The sequence below is a fragment of the Hesperophylax consimilis genome, chromosome 16 (assembly GCF_061612785.1).
Source record: "Hesperophylax consimilis isolate HC1 chromosome 16, BYU_Hcon_1.0, whole genome shotgun sequence".
Taxonomy (NCBI): domain Eukaryota; kingdom Metazoa; phylum Arthropoda; class Insecta; order Trichoptera; family Limnephilidae; genus Hesperophylax; species Hesperophylax consimilis.
Window position 1 is genome coordinate 30,679,018 of NC_142851.1, and position 19,283 is coordinate 30,698,300.

The 19,283-nt window shown below is 35.1% G+C and overlaps 1 protein-coding gene across 1 annotated transcript; it reads left to right on the forward strand.

Moving 5' to 3' along the window:
• Positions 1–2,199: 2,199 nt before the first annotated feature.
• LOC149417030 (FAST kinase domain-containing protein 2, mitochondrial-like) lies at positions 2,200–19,025 on the forward strand. The gene is made up of 6 exons (XM_089640737.1): positions 2,200–2,514; positions 11,908–12,082; positions 13,546–14,281; positions 14,395–14,929; positions 15,166–15,271; positions 18,735–19,025. The coding sequence occupies exons 1-6, from the start codon at positions 2,406–2,408 to the stop codon at positions 18,964–18,966; spliced, it is 1,893 nt and encodes a 630-aa protein (XP_089496863.1). The 5' UTR covers positions 2,200–2,405; the 3' UTR covers positions 18,967–19,025.
• The last annotated feature ends 258 nt before the right edge of the window (positions 19,026–19,283 follow it).

The following is a 19,283-nucleotide window of genomic DNA, read 5'->3' on the forward strand; positions in this document are numbered from 1 at the left end:
GACAATGACCAGGATGTTACAACATTTTGCAGATCAGACAGGAGAAATAATCATTATTTTAATGTAGGTATAAATGTAGCAGGCAGGAAACATTACAAGCTTCCTCTTATGTTCTGTCAAAAACCCGCCGACCATAGGGCGTTTATAGTCTCTTATGATTTTAATCGTTTTTATAAATAACAATTTGTTGTCTAAGTTTAATAAGTGGGTATTTACATTTACGTATAAAAAAACTAATGGGTCAAACTAGCAGAAAAATTTTCAAATTTTAAAAACAAACAATTAAACTCAGAGAAACACGTACTTCTACTCTTTATTTTTTTGAAATCAAGAAAATAGATTTTATTGATTTCTGAAAAGCCTTTGATACTCTTTGACATAAACAAATAATGAAGGTAGTAAAAATGATTGCAATCCGTGGTAAACTACTTACTTTTTACTTATCAAATAGAAAAATGAACGGAAAATTTTTAAATGAGATGGTTAAATCGAGATTTATCTAGTCAGGTCAATTTTGGGTAAATAGTTGAATATTATTTATTCCGTATCTATCCTTAGATAAGAAATAATAACATGGGGAAATACACGCAATTTCTACATAAAATATTTACAATATTTACGAATCGCTATCTTGAAAAAAATTGTCACACCTAATATATTCAGCTAAGAAGCAATGTACAGTTATTGTTTTGTTCGGTGGGTAATACTATTAAAAGACTTCTATGGTTCTGATACGGACTGATAACTGGGGAGAAAGTACCTAATTATAAAAACCACTAGTGCACAGTCACAGCACTAGCTGGAAAACAAAGGTTTGATTATCCCACTAATCTATCAATCTATATAAATAAACATGTAAATGTTCGTTTGTTTAAAACCATAAATCTCCAAAAGTTCTTCGATTGCTTTTACGTTTTGACACAACGTAAAAACTAGCTTTTTTGAAAACCAGCGCCATCTATTGGACGTAAAAGCAAAACGCTATATTGTTTCTCTATCTGCACAGACAGACTGAGCCACGGCAACACGTGGCGGGGTACAGCTAGTATCCAATAAGTATGGAGGCCGACGGCTGGAATATTGTGTACCAGTGATAGGTACTTAATAAACTAAAAAATAGCTTGGAACTAGAGGAAACTGAGAAACTTAACACTGTAAACGTAAAAAGGTGGATAATAGAAGTTAAATCAATGTATCCGAAAAACAATTCTTAATTTTATTTTTTAAATAATTTCAAATTTTAAAATATTAATTGATAACTATTACTCCGTAGACTATTGCTTCTTCTGATGTTAACACGGTAAAAATAAAATCACATTTCTGTGAATGTAATATGTAATAAATTCTGCTTTAAATTCTTATTAATTACGACAAAATGTTAAGGGGGAACCTGCAGAATAGCAGCCATGTTGCAGCTTTGCAGAACTTCCTCTGTTTTTAACAGATGAAATATTGAAATAAATAATTTAAAAAATATAAATAAATAATATTCAGAAACAGCGATTGTTAACCTATATTTACTATTTTATGCATTTTTTACTGGAATCGCCCCTCCTCCCCTCCCAAGAAATAAATACATGTTTCGATTGGTAGTTTGACTTGCCATCACAGGACTTGTCAGCACTCCATTAGCTGAGGAGTAGCGATGGGCATAATCGATGATCTTTTTGACCATCAAAATATTTCGATTTATTGTCATGGACAAATCGATTCTGTCAAACATCATTCGAAACCAAAGTCCGAGATAATCGTTTAGAAACGTCATCGAATAAGGATTCGATTTTGTCGAAAATCATTTGAAAACCACAGCCGTCACGTCATTGGTCAGAATTCATAGATATTAAAGCAGTCACGTCATTGGTCAGAATTCATAGATATTAAAGCCGTCACTTCATTGGTCTGAAGTCAATATACGTCAAAATTATCTATCTATCTATAAAACCTGATATTATTCCCTTGGTGCATTATTTTAAGTACAACCTAATATGATTTGATATGCGTTTGGGATTACGCAATTATTCTTTGCTAATTATCAAATGTTAGATATTAGCTTTTTAATTAGGAAATTATCTACGAGACAAAGAAGAAACAACCCCTCCCCTTTTTCTTTTGATGTTTCGATTAAAATATTTCGGTCATGTAAATGTTTCGATCCTGCCCATCACTACTGAGGAGCAATGAATTGTGGAATGACAGTTGTTCGTCTATGGATAATAATTGAGTTCTTAACCTACAAATTATGTCTGTTTAGTCAAATATATTTTTGAGAGTGCTATTTAATTATATTAATTAATAGTATACGTGTTGAAGATGCAAGAGAATTTGTGTACACTTGATTAAACCACTAAATCAGTATTCACACAGTGTACACTGTGTGAGCAAAAAGAGAACCTAATATTATTTCGATGGCACAAATGGCACTCACACTCTCTCGTTTATTTTCCAAAAGGTTGAGAATATACTATTCTGGGTTAACATCGATCGTGGGAGAGTGCCATTTACACACAGACAAAGGTTAGCATTTGGTATGACGTTCGATTAAAGTTCGATAATAATTTAAATTATATTTATCTCTGTGAACTATTGCAAGATACAAACGGGTAGTAAGTCTTTATTGACCCGGAATTATTTTCTAAAACTAAACGCCTGTTAATTTCAAACTTATTCGAATCCTTTAGAATACCTCTTGAAATGAAATAGGTATCAGTTGTAGCCAATGATGTTACAATATACATAGAAGCGTTGTAGAACTCTTAAAGTGGCAAGCAAAAGAAACGTCAACTGTTATGCTTTCGATTTCATAGTTTTATTACCAAGCATCGCGTGAAGACGTGGGCTACATCTAACTATATTGCGTAAAAGTGCCCAAATGCCCTCTTGTGTGATTAGAAAGTGTTTTGCATTTCATTGCAAAAACCAAGGAATAACATTTCACTCGTAAATAGAAGCACATTATTATTAGAAAAAGCAATGGTAAAATTTCGATCGCGCTGGCCTCGCTTATTATGAATATTTTTTAGATAAAACCTTTAGATTCACCTTAATTACTGTACGACACAACTTTTAACCTTCGGGGAGGTGGAAAATATTGCAATAAAAATTTCAATTACGTAAAACTAAAATTAGCTTTCGTTTTGTGAAACGAGACCGTCCATTTTCAAACTTTTATTTGTTTATTGTCAAATGTCATTTTGTTTTGTTGGTATTTCTGTTACTATAGGACAAAACGAACGGCTAGAAGTAGCTAGAGACAATCGCGCGGCCTTTTTTTTTAATGTTAAAAAATTCCGTCAAATTAGTATTTACCTAATATGCATGCATTATGTGCGTTGTGATTGAAATTTATTAGCTGGATTTTATTTTTTTACGTTCAAATTTTATTTAAGTAAACTATATCTGCGATGTTGAGCGGCTACGCTATGTTTGTAATGCAAAAGAAAGTGCCCCTTTTATAGCGCCTGCTCGCGTCAAGGCAAGAAAAACATCCCAGTTTTCAAGTAGTTTAGCGGCTACGCTAGGTTTGTGTAACATGGTTTGTGATTCAAAAGAAAGTGTCCCCTTAATACCGCCTGCTCGCGTCAGGGCAAGAAAAACATCCCAGTTTTCAATTAGTTTAGCGGCTACGCTAGGTTTGTGTAACATGGTTTGTGATTCAAAAGAAAGTGTCCCCTTTATACCGCCTGCTCGCGTCAGGGCAAGAAAAACATCCCAGTTTTCAAATAGTTTAGCGGCTACGCTAGGTTTGTTGTAGTTTTATATATATATATAGATATATATACAGGGTGTCCGGAAACTCGTAGTACAAGCGGGAAACTGGTGAATCTACATCACATTTGGAGTCGATTTTGTAGTATATTTTTTTTTATTTGAGCTTTCGTTATCGAGTAAATCGAGTTTGAAGTTGATTTTTTTTTTTTTTTTTTAATCAAATTCTTATAAATTATTACTGAAGATCAAAGAACTAAACTAATTAAAACTATTTGAAAGTAAAACAAATGAAGAAACTCGGATTTGAAGCATTATTTTGAAATCACCCTTCATTTAACCCGCTGTAATCATAAAATATTTCTGCTCTGCAGGGTTAAAACATCTGTTATTCAACCCTAAACACCAGAAAAAACTTTAACCCTAAAATAGCCGAAAAATATTTTTTTTGAAAATGCTCAAATCAAAAAACTTTATGTTTTTTTGGGTTCCCCATGTGGTGTAGATTCTCCAGTTTCCCGCTTGTACTACGAGTTTCCGGACACCGTGTATATATATATATATATCTCAAAAACCATGTTACACAAACCTAGCGTAGTCGCTAAACTATTTTAAAACTGGAATGTTTTTCTTGCCTTGACGCGAGCAGGCGGTATAAAAGGGACACTTTTTTTTGAATCACAAACCATGTTACACAAACCTAGCGTAGCCGCTAAACTAATTGAAAACTGGGATGTTTTTCTTGCCTTGACGCGAGCAGGCGGTATAAAAGGGACACTTTCTTTTGAATCACAAACCATGTTACACAAACCTAGCGTAGCCGCTAAACTAATTGAAAACTGGGATGTTTTTCTTGCCTTGACGCGAGCAGGCGGTATAAAGGGGGCATTTTCTTTTTCATCATAAACCATGTTACAAAAACTTAGCGTAGCCGCTCAACATCGCAGAAATAGTTTACTTAAATAAAATTTGAACGTAAAAAAATAAAATCCAGCTAATAAAATTCAATCACAATGCACACAATGCATGCATATTAGGTAAATACTAATTTGACGGAATTTTTTAACATTAAAAAAAACGCCCGCGCGATTATGTTTCTAGCCACTTCTAGCCGTTCGTTTCGTCCTATAGTAACAGAAATACCAACAAAACAAAATGACATTTGACAGGTTTGACAGTAAAGTTTGAAAATGGACGGTCTCGTTTCACAAAACGAAAGCTAATTTTAATTTTACGTAATTGAAATTTTTATTGCAATATTTTCCACCTCCCCGAAGGTTAAAAGCTGTGTCGTACAGTAATTAAGGTAAATCTAAAGGTTTTATCTAAAAAATATTCATAATAAGCGAGGCCAGCGCGATCGAAATTTTACCAAAGCAATTATTTCGATTGTTTCTCCAAGATTTTCAGTGCTATTAGAGATAGTGAACGTAGCAACAATAAGTATAAGAACAACCTAGAACAGTAGGTCGTCTCATGTAGCATTCCATATTTGTCTTAGTAAGTGTGTCTTGTCATCTAAGTCACACCCGTGATATAGAATTTTGTATTCGACGCAGTTTTTAAATACGTAAACCGTTATCATCTAAATTTGATTGTCTATCTTTGTCATACATGAACAAAGTTTAAATTAAGAATTTAATGGAAAGATAAAGAGTTTTTTTTCTCTGTATTTATTTATTTATTAATTAACCCCCTTTTTCGGGGCTTTTACATATGAATATTAAGAAATATACATTATTTATTGTACATAACTGAATTGCTTCATTGACATTTTATATTTGTTTAAAGATAAATTAAAGATGTCTTCTGACTTGGTATAATTGTTTCCCTCCATTATTATTCTGGGCAAAGAGGAATGCATATGGTAGTTAGTCCCAGAATTTCTGAACTGAAATAAATCTATTTCACAATTTCATAACAATAACAAGTCTAGACGAATAAGGAAGTTGAGTGAAAAATATTTTGACTTATAAAAAATATGTTCATGTAGATCAAAAAATATCGATTCTAAATATATAAATATATTTCTATATTATTATTCTTAGAATTAGTTAAACGTTCTTGAAAAAGCATTCAATAGCAATAGACTGTATACGCTCCACGATTGGTCGAAAGAATTCTGACGTCACATGTGTCGTGACTTGTACGTACAACGGATCACCTATGGTGCATCTCTTTCTATTACATGAGAGATGGTCGGTTTAGATGAGAGAGGTGTATAGGCCAAACGTTTATTTGGATTTGTCAAATATATGTACGTATTTGTTGTTATTATTATATGAAATGGATTTCTAAAGATACATATTCGTATAGTGCTTTATAATAATATGTTGTTTATTGCATAACTTAGAAGTTTTTATTATTATACATGTCACATAACATGTGATACACTTCAGGCCGCCGGCCGCCCAGAAAAGTCTCACAGTGAACTGGGCTGTAAACCGTTATTTTACTTTTGGTGTTTACTTTTCTGCGCGGTGGTCCTGAATTCGCGCGGGGCAAGTCAACAAATAGCGAGGCAATACCGTACTAGTACCGTACCGGGCGGGAAAAGCAAATATTCTAACTTAAAATATTAATTTAACTTTTTTTTTTTTTTTTTATAGTGAATACCTCACAAGAATCCCAACTGCTCCCGTCTGGAGCCAGTGAGACTATGGCATCCCCAATTGGGGGATGTTGTGAGGCTGAAGGTAAGTGGGGAAGGGAAAGAGGAAGGTGGGGAAGTACCTGGCTATTCAGATCTAGTCACTAAACACGGCTAAAGCCATTTGGAGCAACGTTTCAATTCTGAATGGTGGTCTTACACCAGGGCGATACTGGTAGTATCTTCCACTCTGGAACGTGCCGCAAATATACTATATATTATTTTAATTAATTAATTGTGAAATAACACAAATTAATCAAATAAAATTTATTTGCGCACGCCGGGTTCGATCCCGCGACCTTCGGAATGGGAGTCCAATGCGTTACCACTGGACTATGCCGGCCGTCAATGAAATCTTAATCAATTTTCTTTTTTTTTTTAATAACATCAATTCTAATAGACGGTTAACATTGGTAAAAAAATTACTGGAATTCCTTGTTGAAGAATTAAAATTTTTTCCATATAAAATGCTTAAGCGACGTGGTTTTCACAGTTCGAATGACGTCACACCCACACCCCGCCTCTTACCGCTCGGATTCTGCTCGTTTTGGCGGGCTTAATAAAATTTAAACTTTGAGAATTAATTTAATTATGAAAACAAAGTTTAAAAAAAAAAAAAAATACCAGTATTTAAGTTTGAATGCGAACATTGATAAAAAAAAATAAAAAAAATGGACTCAACTTCCTTATTGTAACATCATTGGTCGTCGGCGGAAACATTTTATGCGACTGAACAAGGGTTTAGTACACTTCAAAATTGGCTGAAAATTAACTCGCTTACCCTCAATATAAGCAAAACTAAATATATAACATTTTCAATGAACTCAAGGGGCCAACCAGAACTAAAATTACATGAATGCCATAGAAAATAATGTTCAATGTCGCTGCCCAGTTATAGAAAACTACCAATGAATAAAAAACTCGCAAGATTTATATATTTATTTAAAAATCTAAGAAATGTGGTATATAAAAAGGACATGAAAAGAGTCTAATACGCTTTACGTCATTCTCAAATTAAATATGGAATTATAGGATGGGGATCTGCTGAATCTAAGTATATACATAACCAGAATACAATTCAAACTGCAATTGTAAAGACCATACTGAAATTACTCATAAAAACGCCTTCAATTGAAATTTTCAATAGTTTTGATTTACCAAATGTATGTGATAAAAATATACTTTTAAAACTATTCACAAATACTGAATCCTCTACAATACCGCGTATTCATCTCACTAGATCAAATCACAATGACTAAAAAAATATTCCAAGTCATAAAACCACATTCGGACAAAGAAACTACATTTATTTTGTGACAAAACTCAACAACATCCTTCCCCCAGATATAAAGCAAATAGAAAAGTTTAATGATTACAAATCAAGTATAAAAATCTGGTTGAAAGAGATATCAATAAAAAAAAATTGAAAAAAACATTAAAAACGACATAGAAAACAAATAAAATAGAAGTCCGCCTCAGCACAGGTCACCCTAGTGAGGAGGACTAAGAAATACAATTTACTATACATATATTCACTATCATATTTTGTATGTACAATGTTTAAATAATCACTATAATAAAGCAAGCCTTCATACTATCCGTTTTCTACTTAACGCATCTACGATACTTCACTAGTTTATCTATATCCTCTAATACAGCTTATTAATCAATGTTTTCTTTTCCAAGGTATATAATAGAATCTTAAATCAAGCATAATAAGTGAATAAACAAATTTGGTCGATAAGAAATTATTACGGTACGTCCTAGGCAGGCGCGGCCATTGCCTTAAATGTTTGGTGGTTGTCACTCATTTTAAGAGATTATTATATTATTTTACTGGAAGAAAGCAATTTGTATCTCATGGAATATTCATGTCAAAATTATTCCTTGTACTCTCAGGCGTTCCACAGGGCTCTAATTTAGGACCGCTCCTCTTTCTAATTTTTATTAACGATATTACAGAAAATATTCTGCATTCCAGGTCACTTCTTTTTGCTGATGACCTAAAACTATTCTTGGAAATTAAAACTTTAGAAGACTGCATTCGACTCCAATCGGACATTAATAGAATTGTTGACTGGAGTAAACGGAATCGGATCGAATTCAATGTTTCTAAATGTTTCATTCTTTCTTTCACAAGGGCACGTCATACTTGGTTTTACCGGTATACCATGAATGCCCGAAGTTTAAAACGTGTCTCCACTATGAAAGATCTTGGCATCATGTTTGATAGTAGGCTGACATTTCATACTCATATCGAAATGACGTGTAGTGCTTCACTGAAAATGCTGGGCTTCGTCCTACGCACTGCGATGAATTTTAGAGACACCCGGGTTCTCCAAGTGCTATACATTGCGTTGGTTAGGAGTAGGCTTGAGAGTGGGTCGGTGGTTTGGAGCCCACATCAGGTGAAGTATTCCCTTATGTTGGAGAGAGTGCGAAGAAATTTCTGAGATTCCTCTACCTGAGGGAGTATGGCTACTACCCGTGGCTCTATCCTACTGACTTTCTCTTGGGCATGCTCGGTATGAACCATCTACGGGTCAGAAGAGATGTGCATATTGTATCACACTTCTTCAAACTGATTCGTGGATGGTTAGTAAATCCGACTATCATGGAGAGTATTAGTCTCTATGTTCCTGATGGTTATCTCCGTCACCGACAGCATAGACTGTTTTATCTCCCGGCCTGCAGGACCAACTTGCCAATGGTCATGCCGGTGGGGAGAGCAGTCGTGCTGTTGAACAGAATTAATTCGGATATCGACATATTTAGCATCAGTGAAGCTGCCTTTAAAAGGCAAGCTCTATTGATGCTGGTATAGTTTATACACCGTTTACTTATTATGTAATACCATTTTACAAATGTACTTAAAAACGAAATAAAATGTAATTTTGTAATGTTTTTAAAGGAATAAACTAATTGAATTGAATTGAATATAATTATAAAAGAATAGAGATACCAGAATAATTCCATATAACAGATCTGGTAATAACACAATAATTAACAAACGTTTAACTTTGCGGCGGGGGTGTTTACTTAGCTAATAACGCATATAAAGAAAAGGCTACTTTTTAACCCATTGGCATCCGAATTGTTTGGCTAAAATATTGTCCTTCACATCCGAATTAATTTTGTACCAAAAGTTTTAAGTGCAGTGGTGTACTAAATCTTACATAACTTTTAAACTAAACATGCAAACGAAACAATCTTTTTTTAATTTACTTGTGCATTGAATCAAGGTATGTAAAAAATGTATGCATTATTTAGAAAAAAATAATAATATGATTAAAAGAGGGTATGAAAATTTTTTTTTTTCAAAAACCAATTTTTTTTCTTCATTATTTATAATTGGATTAAGAAAAGTTGTACATTAATCATATTTATTACCATAATATATATTTTTTGCCATTTGGGCTCTTGTTAGCCGCCCATCATGCGTTTTACGAACAAGATTGTCAATTCCCGAACCACACGCCATTTTGAAAAAAATCAATGAAGCTGAAATATAAGAAAATTTCATTCGTAAATACCAGGAAAAAATTGTACGAATGGAGTCCTGCCAATTACTACGAAATAAATGCTTAATTATCTACAGAGCGATTGGCATTTAAAATTTTAAACACAGATGTCAATAATGTATCCCTTTTTCGTTTTTAAGACGACAGACATCAGACCCGCCGGGACGGCGTCGTTTGATTTTAAGACACATCGCCGTACACACGCCGGCACGGCGTCGTCTGAGGCCAATGGGTTAACTGTAAAACTAATAATGTCATTGTCAAATAGATTTCCTAACCCAAGAGCTGTATTACAAGATAATATTACACGATACGCATAGCTGACCCGTTGACTCATGATAGCATTTTACAAGAGAAATATTATTACTATCTTGTTCAAATCATTGGTCAAGAATAATTACTTCGCTGCAGCACTTTCTTCGGATACTTACGATTCTATTTGTGTCATCTTCGTGCCGCACGCCGCCTGTCCAGGGGCAATTTTTTCAATACATTTTGTGTGATATGACGGTTTAGCGATGTATGGTAGGAGCTTCATACAAAATGACCATTCCTATGGCGTAGCAAAGCTTGTGTCCTCAATAAATTATTCTCAACCAAATTAATATATTTATACAGATTTCATTTTTATTTATAACATTTTTTTAAAGATTGTGAGCAATTTTGTAATTACATTTATTATGTAGGAATACGATGAGCTGTAAAATGTTGTTCATTTTGTTGGCTGTTCAGCGCACAAGTGAATGTTAGCGCGAGCCGCGCCTGGCCCCAGGGTGCGATTTGGCCCCCTCCACAAATTTTCTTTTCTTTTCAAATTGTGATACTTGGTAACTCTAGTGCATTGGTGACCTTCCATTGCTTCTCCTGCCTTCCACTTTACCAGTGACTGTGAGTTTCTCCAGGTTGGAGTCCTCAGTTTGGCAAGCAACGTGTTCAAAGTACCTTAAAATAAGTTGTAGGCAAATAGTTGAAAACCTATTGTGGATGCCCAGCTCTTCAAGAATGGACACATTTGTGCATGTGGCTGTCTGGAATCCATTTCGAGAGCATCTATCCACATTCTTTCTCTGGCTCTAAGTGTCCATGTTTCCACACCGTATAGAAAAATGGGGCAAATGAACGAGTCTCATCTTGGTGGTCTTCATTATTCCTCTGTCACTCCATATCTTTTGTATTTTGTTAGTCACACACCAGATCATATTGTTTGGTGTCCTGTCATTGAGAATTCTTTCCCCAGGCCATCACACATTTGGTGTCCTGTCATCAGGCATTCTTTCCCCAGTCCATCAAACTTTTAGTGTCCTGACATCAGGCATTCTTTCCCCAGTCCATCACACTTTTAGTGTCCTGACATCAGGCATTCTTTCCCCAGTCCATCACACTTTTAGTGTCCTGACATCAGGCATTCTTTCCCCAGTCCATCACACTTTTAGTGTCCTGACATCAGGCATTCTTTCCCCAGTCCATCACACTTTTAGTGTCCTGACATCAGGCATTCTTTCCCCAGTCCATCACACTTTTAGTGTCCTGACATCAGGCATTCTTTCCCCAGTCCATCACACTTTTAGTGTCCTGACATCAGGCATTCTTTCCCCAGTCCATCACACTTTTAGTGTCCTGTCATCAGTCATTCTTTCCCCAGCCCATCACACTTTTTGGGATCTACCCAATTTCATGTTGGTCTCTTGTTCAATTAGATTTTCGAGTTTGTGATTCATTTTGATTCTGTATGATTCATTTTCAAAGATTTTTCAGAAGAAAAACATTCTACTATTAAAAAAACACAAATACATGCCCGTTTTTATTTCAGTTTTCCATCGATTAACACTAAACTGGCACCATTACGTTACGTAATACAGTGCTGGATTAGTAAAGTTCTACCATATATTTCAAAAGTCATACGATAATAATATATTTTAATTCCAAATAACGTGTGGGTGTGTGTGTATGGCTTACATAATGCACGGGTTTTGCACCAATCATGTATCTTTTGTATGTGGTATTGCATTGTAAATTTTCCTTTTGTTTAAGATTTATCCTCAGCTATATCAAGCAGTAAAACTCAAGATCTGCTGCTTAGCAATATTAGAAATGCCAACAATTCCAATGAACTGTTTAATGTCATCTCTCAGCACAACCAAGTGTTCAATCAAAAACATGTCGTGCAGGCTCTCTCCTCCATGCATGACATTTACAAAGCGAAGAAGTAAGTACAAATCAGTTTCATTTTCAGATATTACACATCTATCTTTTTCTATCTATTAATCTATCTATGTATCTTCTATTTATACAAAGAAGAGTGTCTGCGACGGACGGATGGGTGGCCTTGCTTTGATTTTTATTAAAATCTGCAGTTTTATTCCGATATTGATGAACTTTTGTACACTTAACCTTCAAAACAATAGGACGGTCACTGCCTGTACAATAACAAAAATAATACATATTCATAGAAGAAAAATAAAAGTAAAGTCATTAATCCATTTACAAAATGTTCTCATTGTGCATTGAGCAATTGATACAGATTTCTTGATGAAATTTAACATACTTGACATTCAAAATATGTAATAGGAAAATTGCTGTCTGCTCTGATTTCGTAAACTGAAAACTTTGTATAAAGCCCGGGCAACATCGGGGACTTCACCTAGTACAGAGGTTCCCAAACTTTTTTGCGACGTAGACCACTTTGCCAAATATTTTTTTTCCGTAGACCCCCTGCCTGCCGAATATTGAATTTTCCTAAAATTATTAACATCCCATGTGATAATCATTTATTTTTTTAGTAAAATTATTCCATTCCCTTGCCTGCCCAACAACCGGGTGGCGATATAGTTGCTCTGTCTTTACATTGTGCAGACTGGGGCACCCTTGTGAGGTATTACACCAAATGAAAATGAAGCAGGATAAGCAACGGGAATTTCTTTTTGTAGCTAGCCCTACAGAACTGCCCCTTAAGTTCTTTGTCAGTGCTTATTCCGGTCAGTTCTTCTTATCACATGATATCCGATTCTTCAACGTTGCATTTCCATAATCAAAATGTCCTCAAACTTAGTTTTGAAGTCTCTGTGAAATGCATTTAAATGTTGAACGTCATTATTACCCTGGAAGTTTTTCAAAAACAACTTGGGGAACTAGGAATATTTGCGGCTTCCAATGTGCATGATATCCGATTGTAATATATACCTATATACCTCGATTAACAACTTTAAGGAATACAAATATCAAATAAGTAATTTCTCAGTCTATTATATTTGTGTTATGTCTATTGTGTCATTTACGGAACTCCTAAATGTTGACTTGAGGTAAATGGGGGTCTGCTCGTATGTACCCCCATTTGAATCTCGTGGACCCCCAAATTTTTTCCTCGCTGACATAGACCCCCAGCAAGCCGATATCGACCCCTGGGGGTCCATATAGACCACTTTGGGAACCTCTGACCTAGTATATTACACAAGGAATTCAGATGACTTTCGTTAGACCCCTTTTACAATTTTACTTATTTGCCATTTTAGTGTTCCATAAAGGTCAGTCCCCTTGCTATAAAGCAGTCAATTCCCCGGGATTTACATATTATGAATGTTATTCCTGTTATTTAGAAGCCCAAAATATGTATAATATGAATCTCACAATCTTACATTTTGTAGGCTGAATGATGTGATTGCTATGTTTCAGTCATAAAGGTCCACCGAGCAATATTTTAGAGGACCCATCCTTTGAACGCCTCTGTGTGCAACTGAAGAAGTTCTCTCGATCGTTAGACATGCATGATACAATTGAGGCCATCAAAGTCTTAGCGTTTATGAACGTTCCCGCCAACAGCACCGTATTCCAAATGCTTCTGCAGCTTGTACGTCAAAACATCAACGAACTTAGTATCCAGCAGATAATGTTTCTGGACTTTGTTCTAGGAAAATGTGAGAACAACCACCTGATAGACGCGCTGCAGTTAGCGATGCCCCTCGTCTTTCAACTTAATGTTTCCATGCAAGTTGACGAACGAGACATCACCCAGTTGGCAGAACTGCTTCGATACTGTTCAAACAACTCCATTCCCCAGAAGTTGGTAACTCGCTTAGTGACATCGGCCGCTTTGAATGACTCTGGAATTAGTAAAGAAACAGCCAAGAGCTTAATTTGGTCTCTATCTGAATTGCGATGCCCCAACGATCAAAGCCGTAAAGCCTACAGCAATCTTTTGAAAAAGTGTTTTGATGTGATGGCCAAACAAATAAACAGCTTCCAGAGTTTGGACGTTACGAAAACTGTATTTAAATTAAGGTTTAAAATACTAGCAAACCATATGGAATTTTATGACATGGATTTTCTGAATGCTTGCGGACATTATGTGGTCCAAAAACGAGTTGATCTTTATGATGCTTTGCGAATAGCTAAAAACTTTTCTCGAATCGTAAGTATCTTAGACCTTTATACATATTACAATCTAAAACCATTTTTGAAATTAGTTTAAAAGCTTTTATGGATTACAAACTTGACTATGTTAAAAATGTGTTTCTTTTGCAGGCTTTCACTCATCTACCGCTGTTGGAATATTTGTCTGAGAAAATAATGGAAGATCCTGACACACTCACAGATTGTCAGCCTTCTATTCTGTTTTATTTTGTAAATGCTTTGAGTAATGGAAACTATAAACCGGAAAATTGGGACAGTCTTCAAGAGAAAATATTTGCTAATCCGATTATGAAAGCCAACAATACGAAACTGCCGTGGACCAAGTTTGCCGTTGAACTGGCATCGCTTGATTCATATAATGACGATCTGTTGAATACTGTTTTTTCAGAATCCTTCCTGAAAAAGTACCTGGGAAGAGAAAATAGTTTCTTAGATCACATACAGTTATTAACTCTAAATCAGTGTGTCACCCTATTCCACAAATCTTACGATGGAATCCTTCCCCCCACAGAGTATATAAGTAGAGCTGTCGAAATAATAGGCGAGAAGACCGTAGATAATACTTTGAGGTTATGTTTGATAAAAGGTTTAGGAGGAGCGCAGTTCGTCGCTCCAGCTGTTATAATGCCTAATGGATATTTTGTCGGTAAGTCCTTTGAATAAAATAATTAATCATAATCTTAAATATTCATAGATCTAAAAACCTCACTGTCTGTTATGATGCAGCAAGAACGGTGAACTCTGGCATTTTTTGCACTACTTTTTCTGTATGGAAGTTCTAGGTCAACACAACTATTTTTAACTTGCGGCATCATTTCCATCATAGTTTTGAAATTTCAACTGTCAAATACAAATTTTAATTGATAAAACTGATTGTTACAGATTTTTTTACCGCTTTTCGTAATGGACAACCGATCGCTATAAACTCTGAGGACAAAGACGGACCTATTCGCTACAAAGACTTGAAAATTGATGAAAATTGTGAAGTGTAAGTTATAAAAAGTGTTGCTTACTTAGGAAGATAATATAATAGGTAGAATATTAAAACAAGGGAACTGTTTAAAAGAGCACCATTCTTTGTTTTAAACAAATTCATAATGATAATGTAACTATGAATTTAATATCAGGGCAGGGTATCTAGCACGGTAGATCGATAAAACCCTATATCAATACAATATTGACAAAATTCATCATCTATGGTCAGTTAGTGATACATATATGCGAGCAACGCCAGAATATGGCCTACAAGGTGTCTGATAAGCCGTCAATACATACGACTTTTTGGATAATTTTGTTCGTTATGCAAAATAAGTGGCTTATTAATGAATGGAGGTGAACTAACTAAGCTCTTAGGATTGAAAGACATTGTATACACGGTCCATAAATTTAATTAATTCACCTAAGACGCAATCAATTGATTCTATTCCAGCTTGGAGAAACAAAAGTTGTTAGTTGTGACAAAAGACCTCATAGACTCTATCCCTCTTTAGTAACTCCCCACTCATAAACTCTCTCCCTCTTTAGGAACTCCCCACTCATAAACTCTCTCCCTCTTTAGTAACTCCCCACTCATAAATTCTCTCCCTCTTTAGTAACTCCCCACTCATAAACTCTCTCCCTCTTTAGGAACTCCCCACTCATAAATTCTCTCCCTCTTTAGTAACTCCCCACTCATAAACTCTCTCCCTCTTTAGGAACTCCCCACTCATAAAGAACTGCCTTTTTAGCATCAAAAAGTACATGCGGACTGTCAATGTAAATTAAAGTTAATATTTCAATTCAACATTGCCATTAGTATTTTTAACTTTTTTGTAGCCATCTGACGTTTAGAAATGTCAATTCATAGACAGATGCGCCAGTGTTGCCATCTTATAACGATTTCCTATTATGTATATTTCATGTTAATATCGGTTCAGGTATCGACGGCGCAACTGTGCTCGAGATATTGATATAAAATAATTGGAAGTTAAGTCTATCCATTCGATATTGTTGACAAAGAAAGGAGTGTAAGGAAAATATCATCACTATATTGCAGAAAGTGTATAGTAACCAACAAATTATACGGGACAGCTGATATACTGGTTTTGCTTTTCTTTAAACATCTCTTTAGGAATTATTAAGTATTACAGCGCCCTTGAGGTAATTTTTTACAAAAATGGCGCTACACAAATTATCGAATTATTATTACAGTAAAAATTCCTTTTGTTTTTGTTCTCATAAAATGTATCATATTTGCAGTAATACAAATACATTTGTTTTAGACCTCTTGGTCGCCGCTGTTGCGACAATCAAAAAATTATTTTTCTGAATATAAGCTATTCTGGGCTGTGGCGGCTCGTGTATTGTGGATGTACTAGAGTACTAATATTACAAAAAATGTCATTATTGATATTGTTGTAGCTGAAAACGATTTATAATTTTTTTTCTCAAATCAGATTTTGTGAGTGAAAATTTTCAGGTTCAGTTTGGCCGTGCGCCGCACCGATTTCCTGAAAATCTTCATGTAAAAAATCGAATTTCTGAAAAAAAAAATTTTCAGCTACAACAATATCAATAATGCCATTTTTGTAATATTAGCACCCTAGTACACCAAAAAGTCACGAGACGCCACTGATTCTGGGGAACTACTGATGGTAGATTTCAACCACTCGAGCCATTGGTGTCATATGTGTATATACATTTACCATATTTTTGTTATTTGTTTTTGGGGTGTTATGCCGTGTTGCGCTAACTCCTTCTTTAGCCAACGTTTCGGACAGTATTTTAAAATAACACATCTGCCCTGATGCAATGCTGTCCGAAACGTTGGCTAAAGAAGGAGTTAGCGCAACACGGCATAACACCCCAAAAACAAATAACAAAAATACTTTTGGCCGTGAAAATCTTAAATCATATTTACCATATTATTTAATTAATACCATTCTTCAACATATTAATATTGAAACATTTGACACTGCTCACTTCTTTTAAAGTCAATGAACCCACCTAGATTTCACCGTTTATTCCATGTTTTTAGGTTCTTTATATTTGCACACATTATGGCAAGTGATCGCTCAAAACGTTTTTGCAAATTTAGCATAATGTGCCAAAAATCGCTTGAGTGGTATATACTATTTTATAAATATACTAGCTAACCCGGCAAACATTATTCTGCCATATAAATTATTTCTAGTGAATATTTTGGTTGTTAAATGAAAAATAACAAATGTATTATGAGTGTGTGGGGTTGGGATCTGTGACAAAAAGAGGAACGGAGCGCTGTAGACGATGACCGCCGATAAAAACAAAAAAACACCAACCATTCATTTTCTCAATTCAATGTATTTCATTGAAGTAACAGATGTATTCATTGTTTGATATCTTAAAAGTTAAATTTAAAGTGAAAAAAAGTAGGAAATGAAATAAAGAAAATCAATATTAATTTCGAAGAGCAATTGAGTGCACAATATTTTTTGTCAGTCCGTCTTTAGCTAACACAAATAAGCTCGATGGTTTGCCCACGCGAGAACATGTTACGTATAATTGTCTAAGCCGCAAACAGACATCGTATGGGCTTGCTACTTATTGATTGTCATTGCGAATGCCAATCTAATAGGAAATTGAACTCGTTTGAATTCAATTGGCACGTTTGTGTGAATTATAGGAAATCGTGGCAGCAAAACATTTTCGACTCGGAATTAGCCATTCAAAATGGTGGCTTCGATAATGTTTTTCATCAATTTTTTAACGAAAACCATGTGCCATTGCACAGCCGTGGTGGGTTCAAATTCCGAAGTATAATAACCGGTGATCTAACTTTCAGTCGTAGAAGGTGTAGTGACATGCCTGGCAAATCCAGTGAGTTCAAAAACTCTGTTGGATAATTTACAGCTTCGTTGGCATCGCAAACTGTATCGATCGATTTGTATGATACCAAATTTCTAGTTTTGCAGTAGAGCTGTTTAATGTTTAGTTTCTGCATTTTTACTGTTTTGATAATATAGTTCTCCAATTAAATAAATAGGGGTTAGTGCAAAATATCAAACAACATTATATTTCTTCATCTCAAAAACAGTAACAATGCAGAGACATAACTTTAAATTTTTACAAACATGCGAAACGCGATACAATTTGAAACTCAATTATACCAAAAACCCATTATCTTTTGCAGTTACATATTCAGTTTTTGCAGTAAAGCGATGATATATGATGCGGAAATCCATGGTAGAAGTCAGTGAGACGCCTGAGAAAGACATAGCATGATCTTCTTCTTCTTTATGTGCCGAATCAGGTCCCCCCGACGTTGGCGATCACTCTAGCATGATCAAGTGAATCAAATACAAATGTATGAAGAAGTCTGTGCTAAGACAGAGTTGTGAGGTAGTCCATCCTCTCAGCCTACCCCTACGGAGATACAGTGTGATGATTGGTAGAATGATTTTTTCTGATTCTCATTATCTTATATTTTCCAGGGTGTGTGTGGTGAGTTTCCAGAAAGGCTGCTATTCCTTAAACTGCGACAGACTTCGCGGGAACTATAACCTTTCCCTGAAGATAATAGAAGCAATGGGATACCAGGTGGTTCCTGTATCATCTGTGCAGTTTGCCAGCACCCCTGATGCTGAGAAGATCTCTTACATAATGCAAGAAATTATTTACAAATCTTCTACAAGTCGACACTTAAACGACAATTTAACAATATGACAAACACGTTACCCAAATGTTACCTTAGTAAATTATTAATAAACCAAGAATTGAATTTATATTTACTGTCTTATTTATCGATAAAAGCGTAGAGAATGCCTTCCATACAGATTTGACTGGAAACCAATGTTGCCACTGACTTGGTACTTTTGGTTCTACATATACCATTTAGCATGCGCTCTGTCTCTCTTAAGGCAGGTCTCCTGCGCACAAAATGTTTTGTTTTTTGAAAAATTTACACAAAACACCCGCACCGAAAATGTTTTCTATCAACCACGGAAAAAACAAAAACATTGTAGTCACTCCCCAATATATAT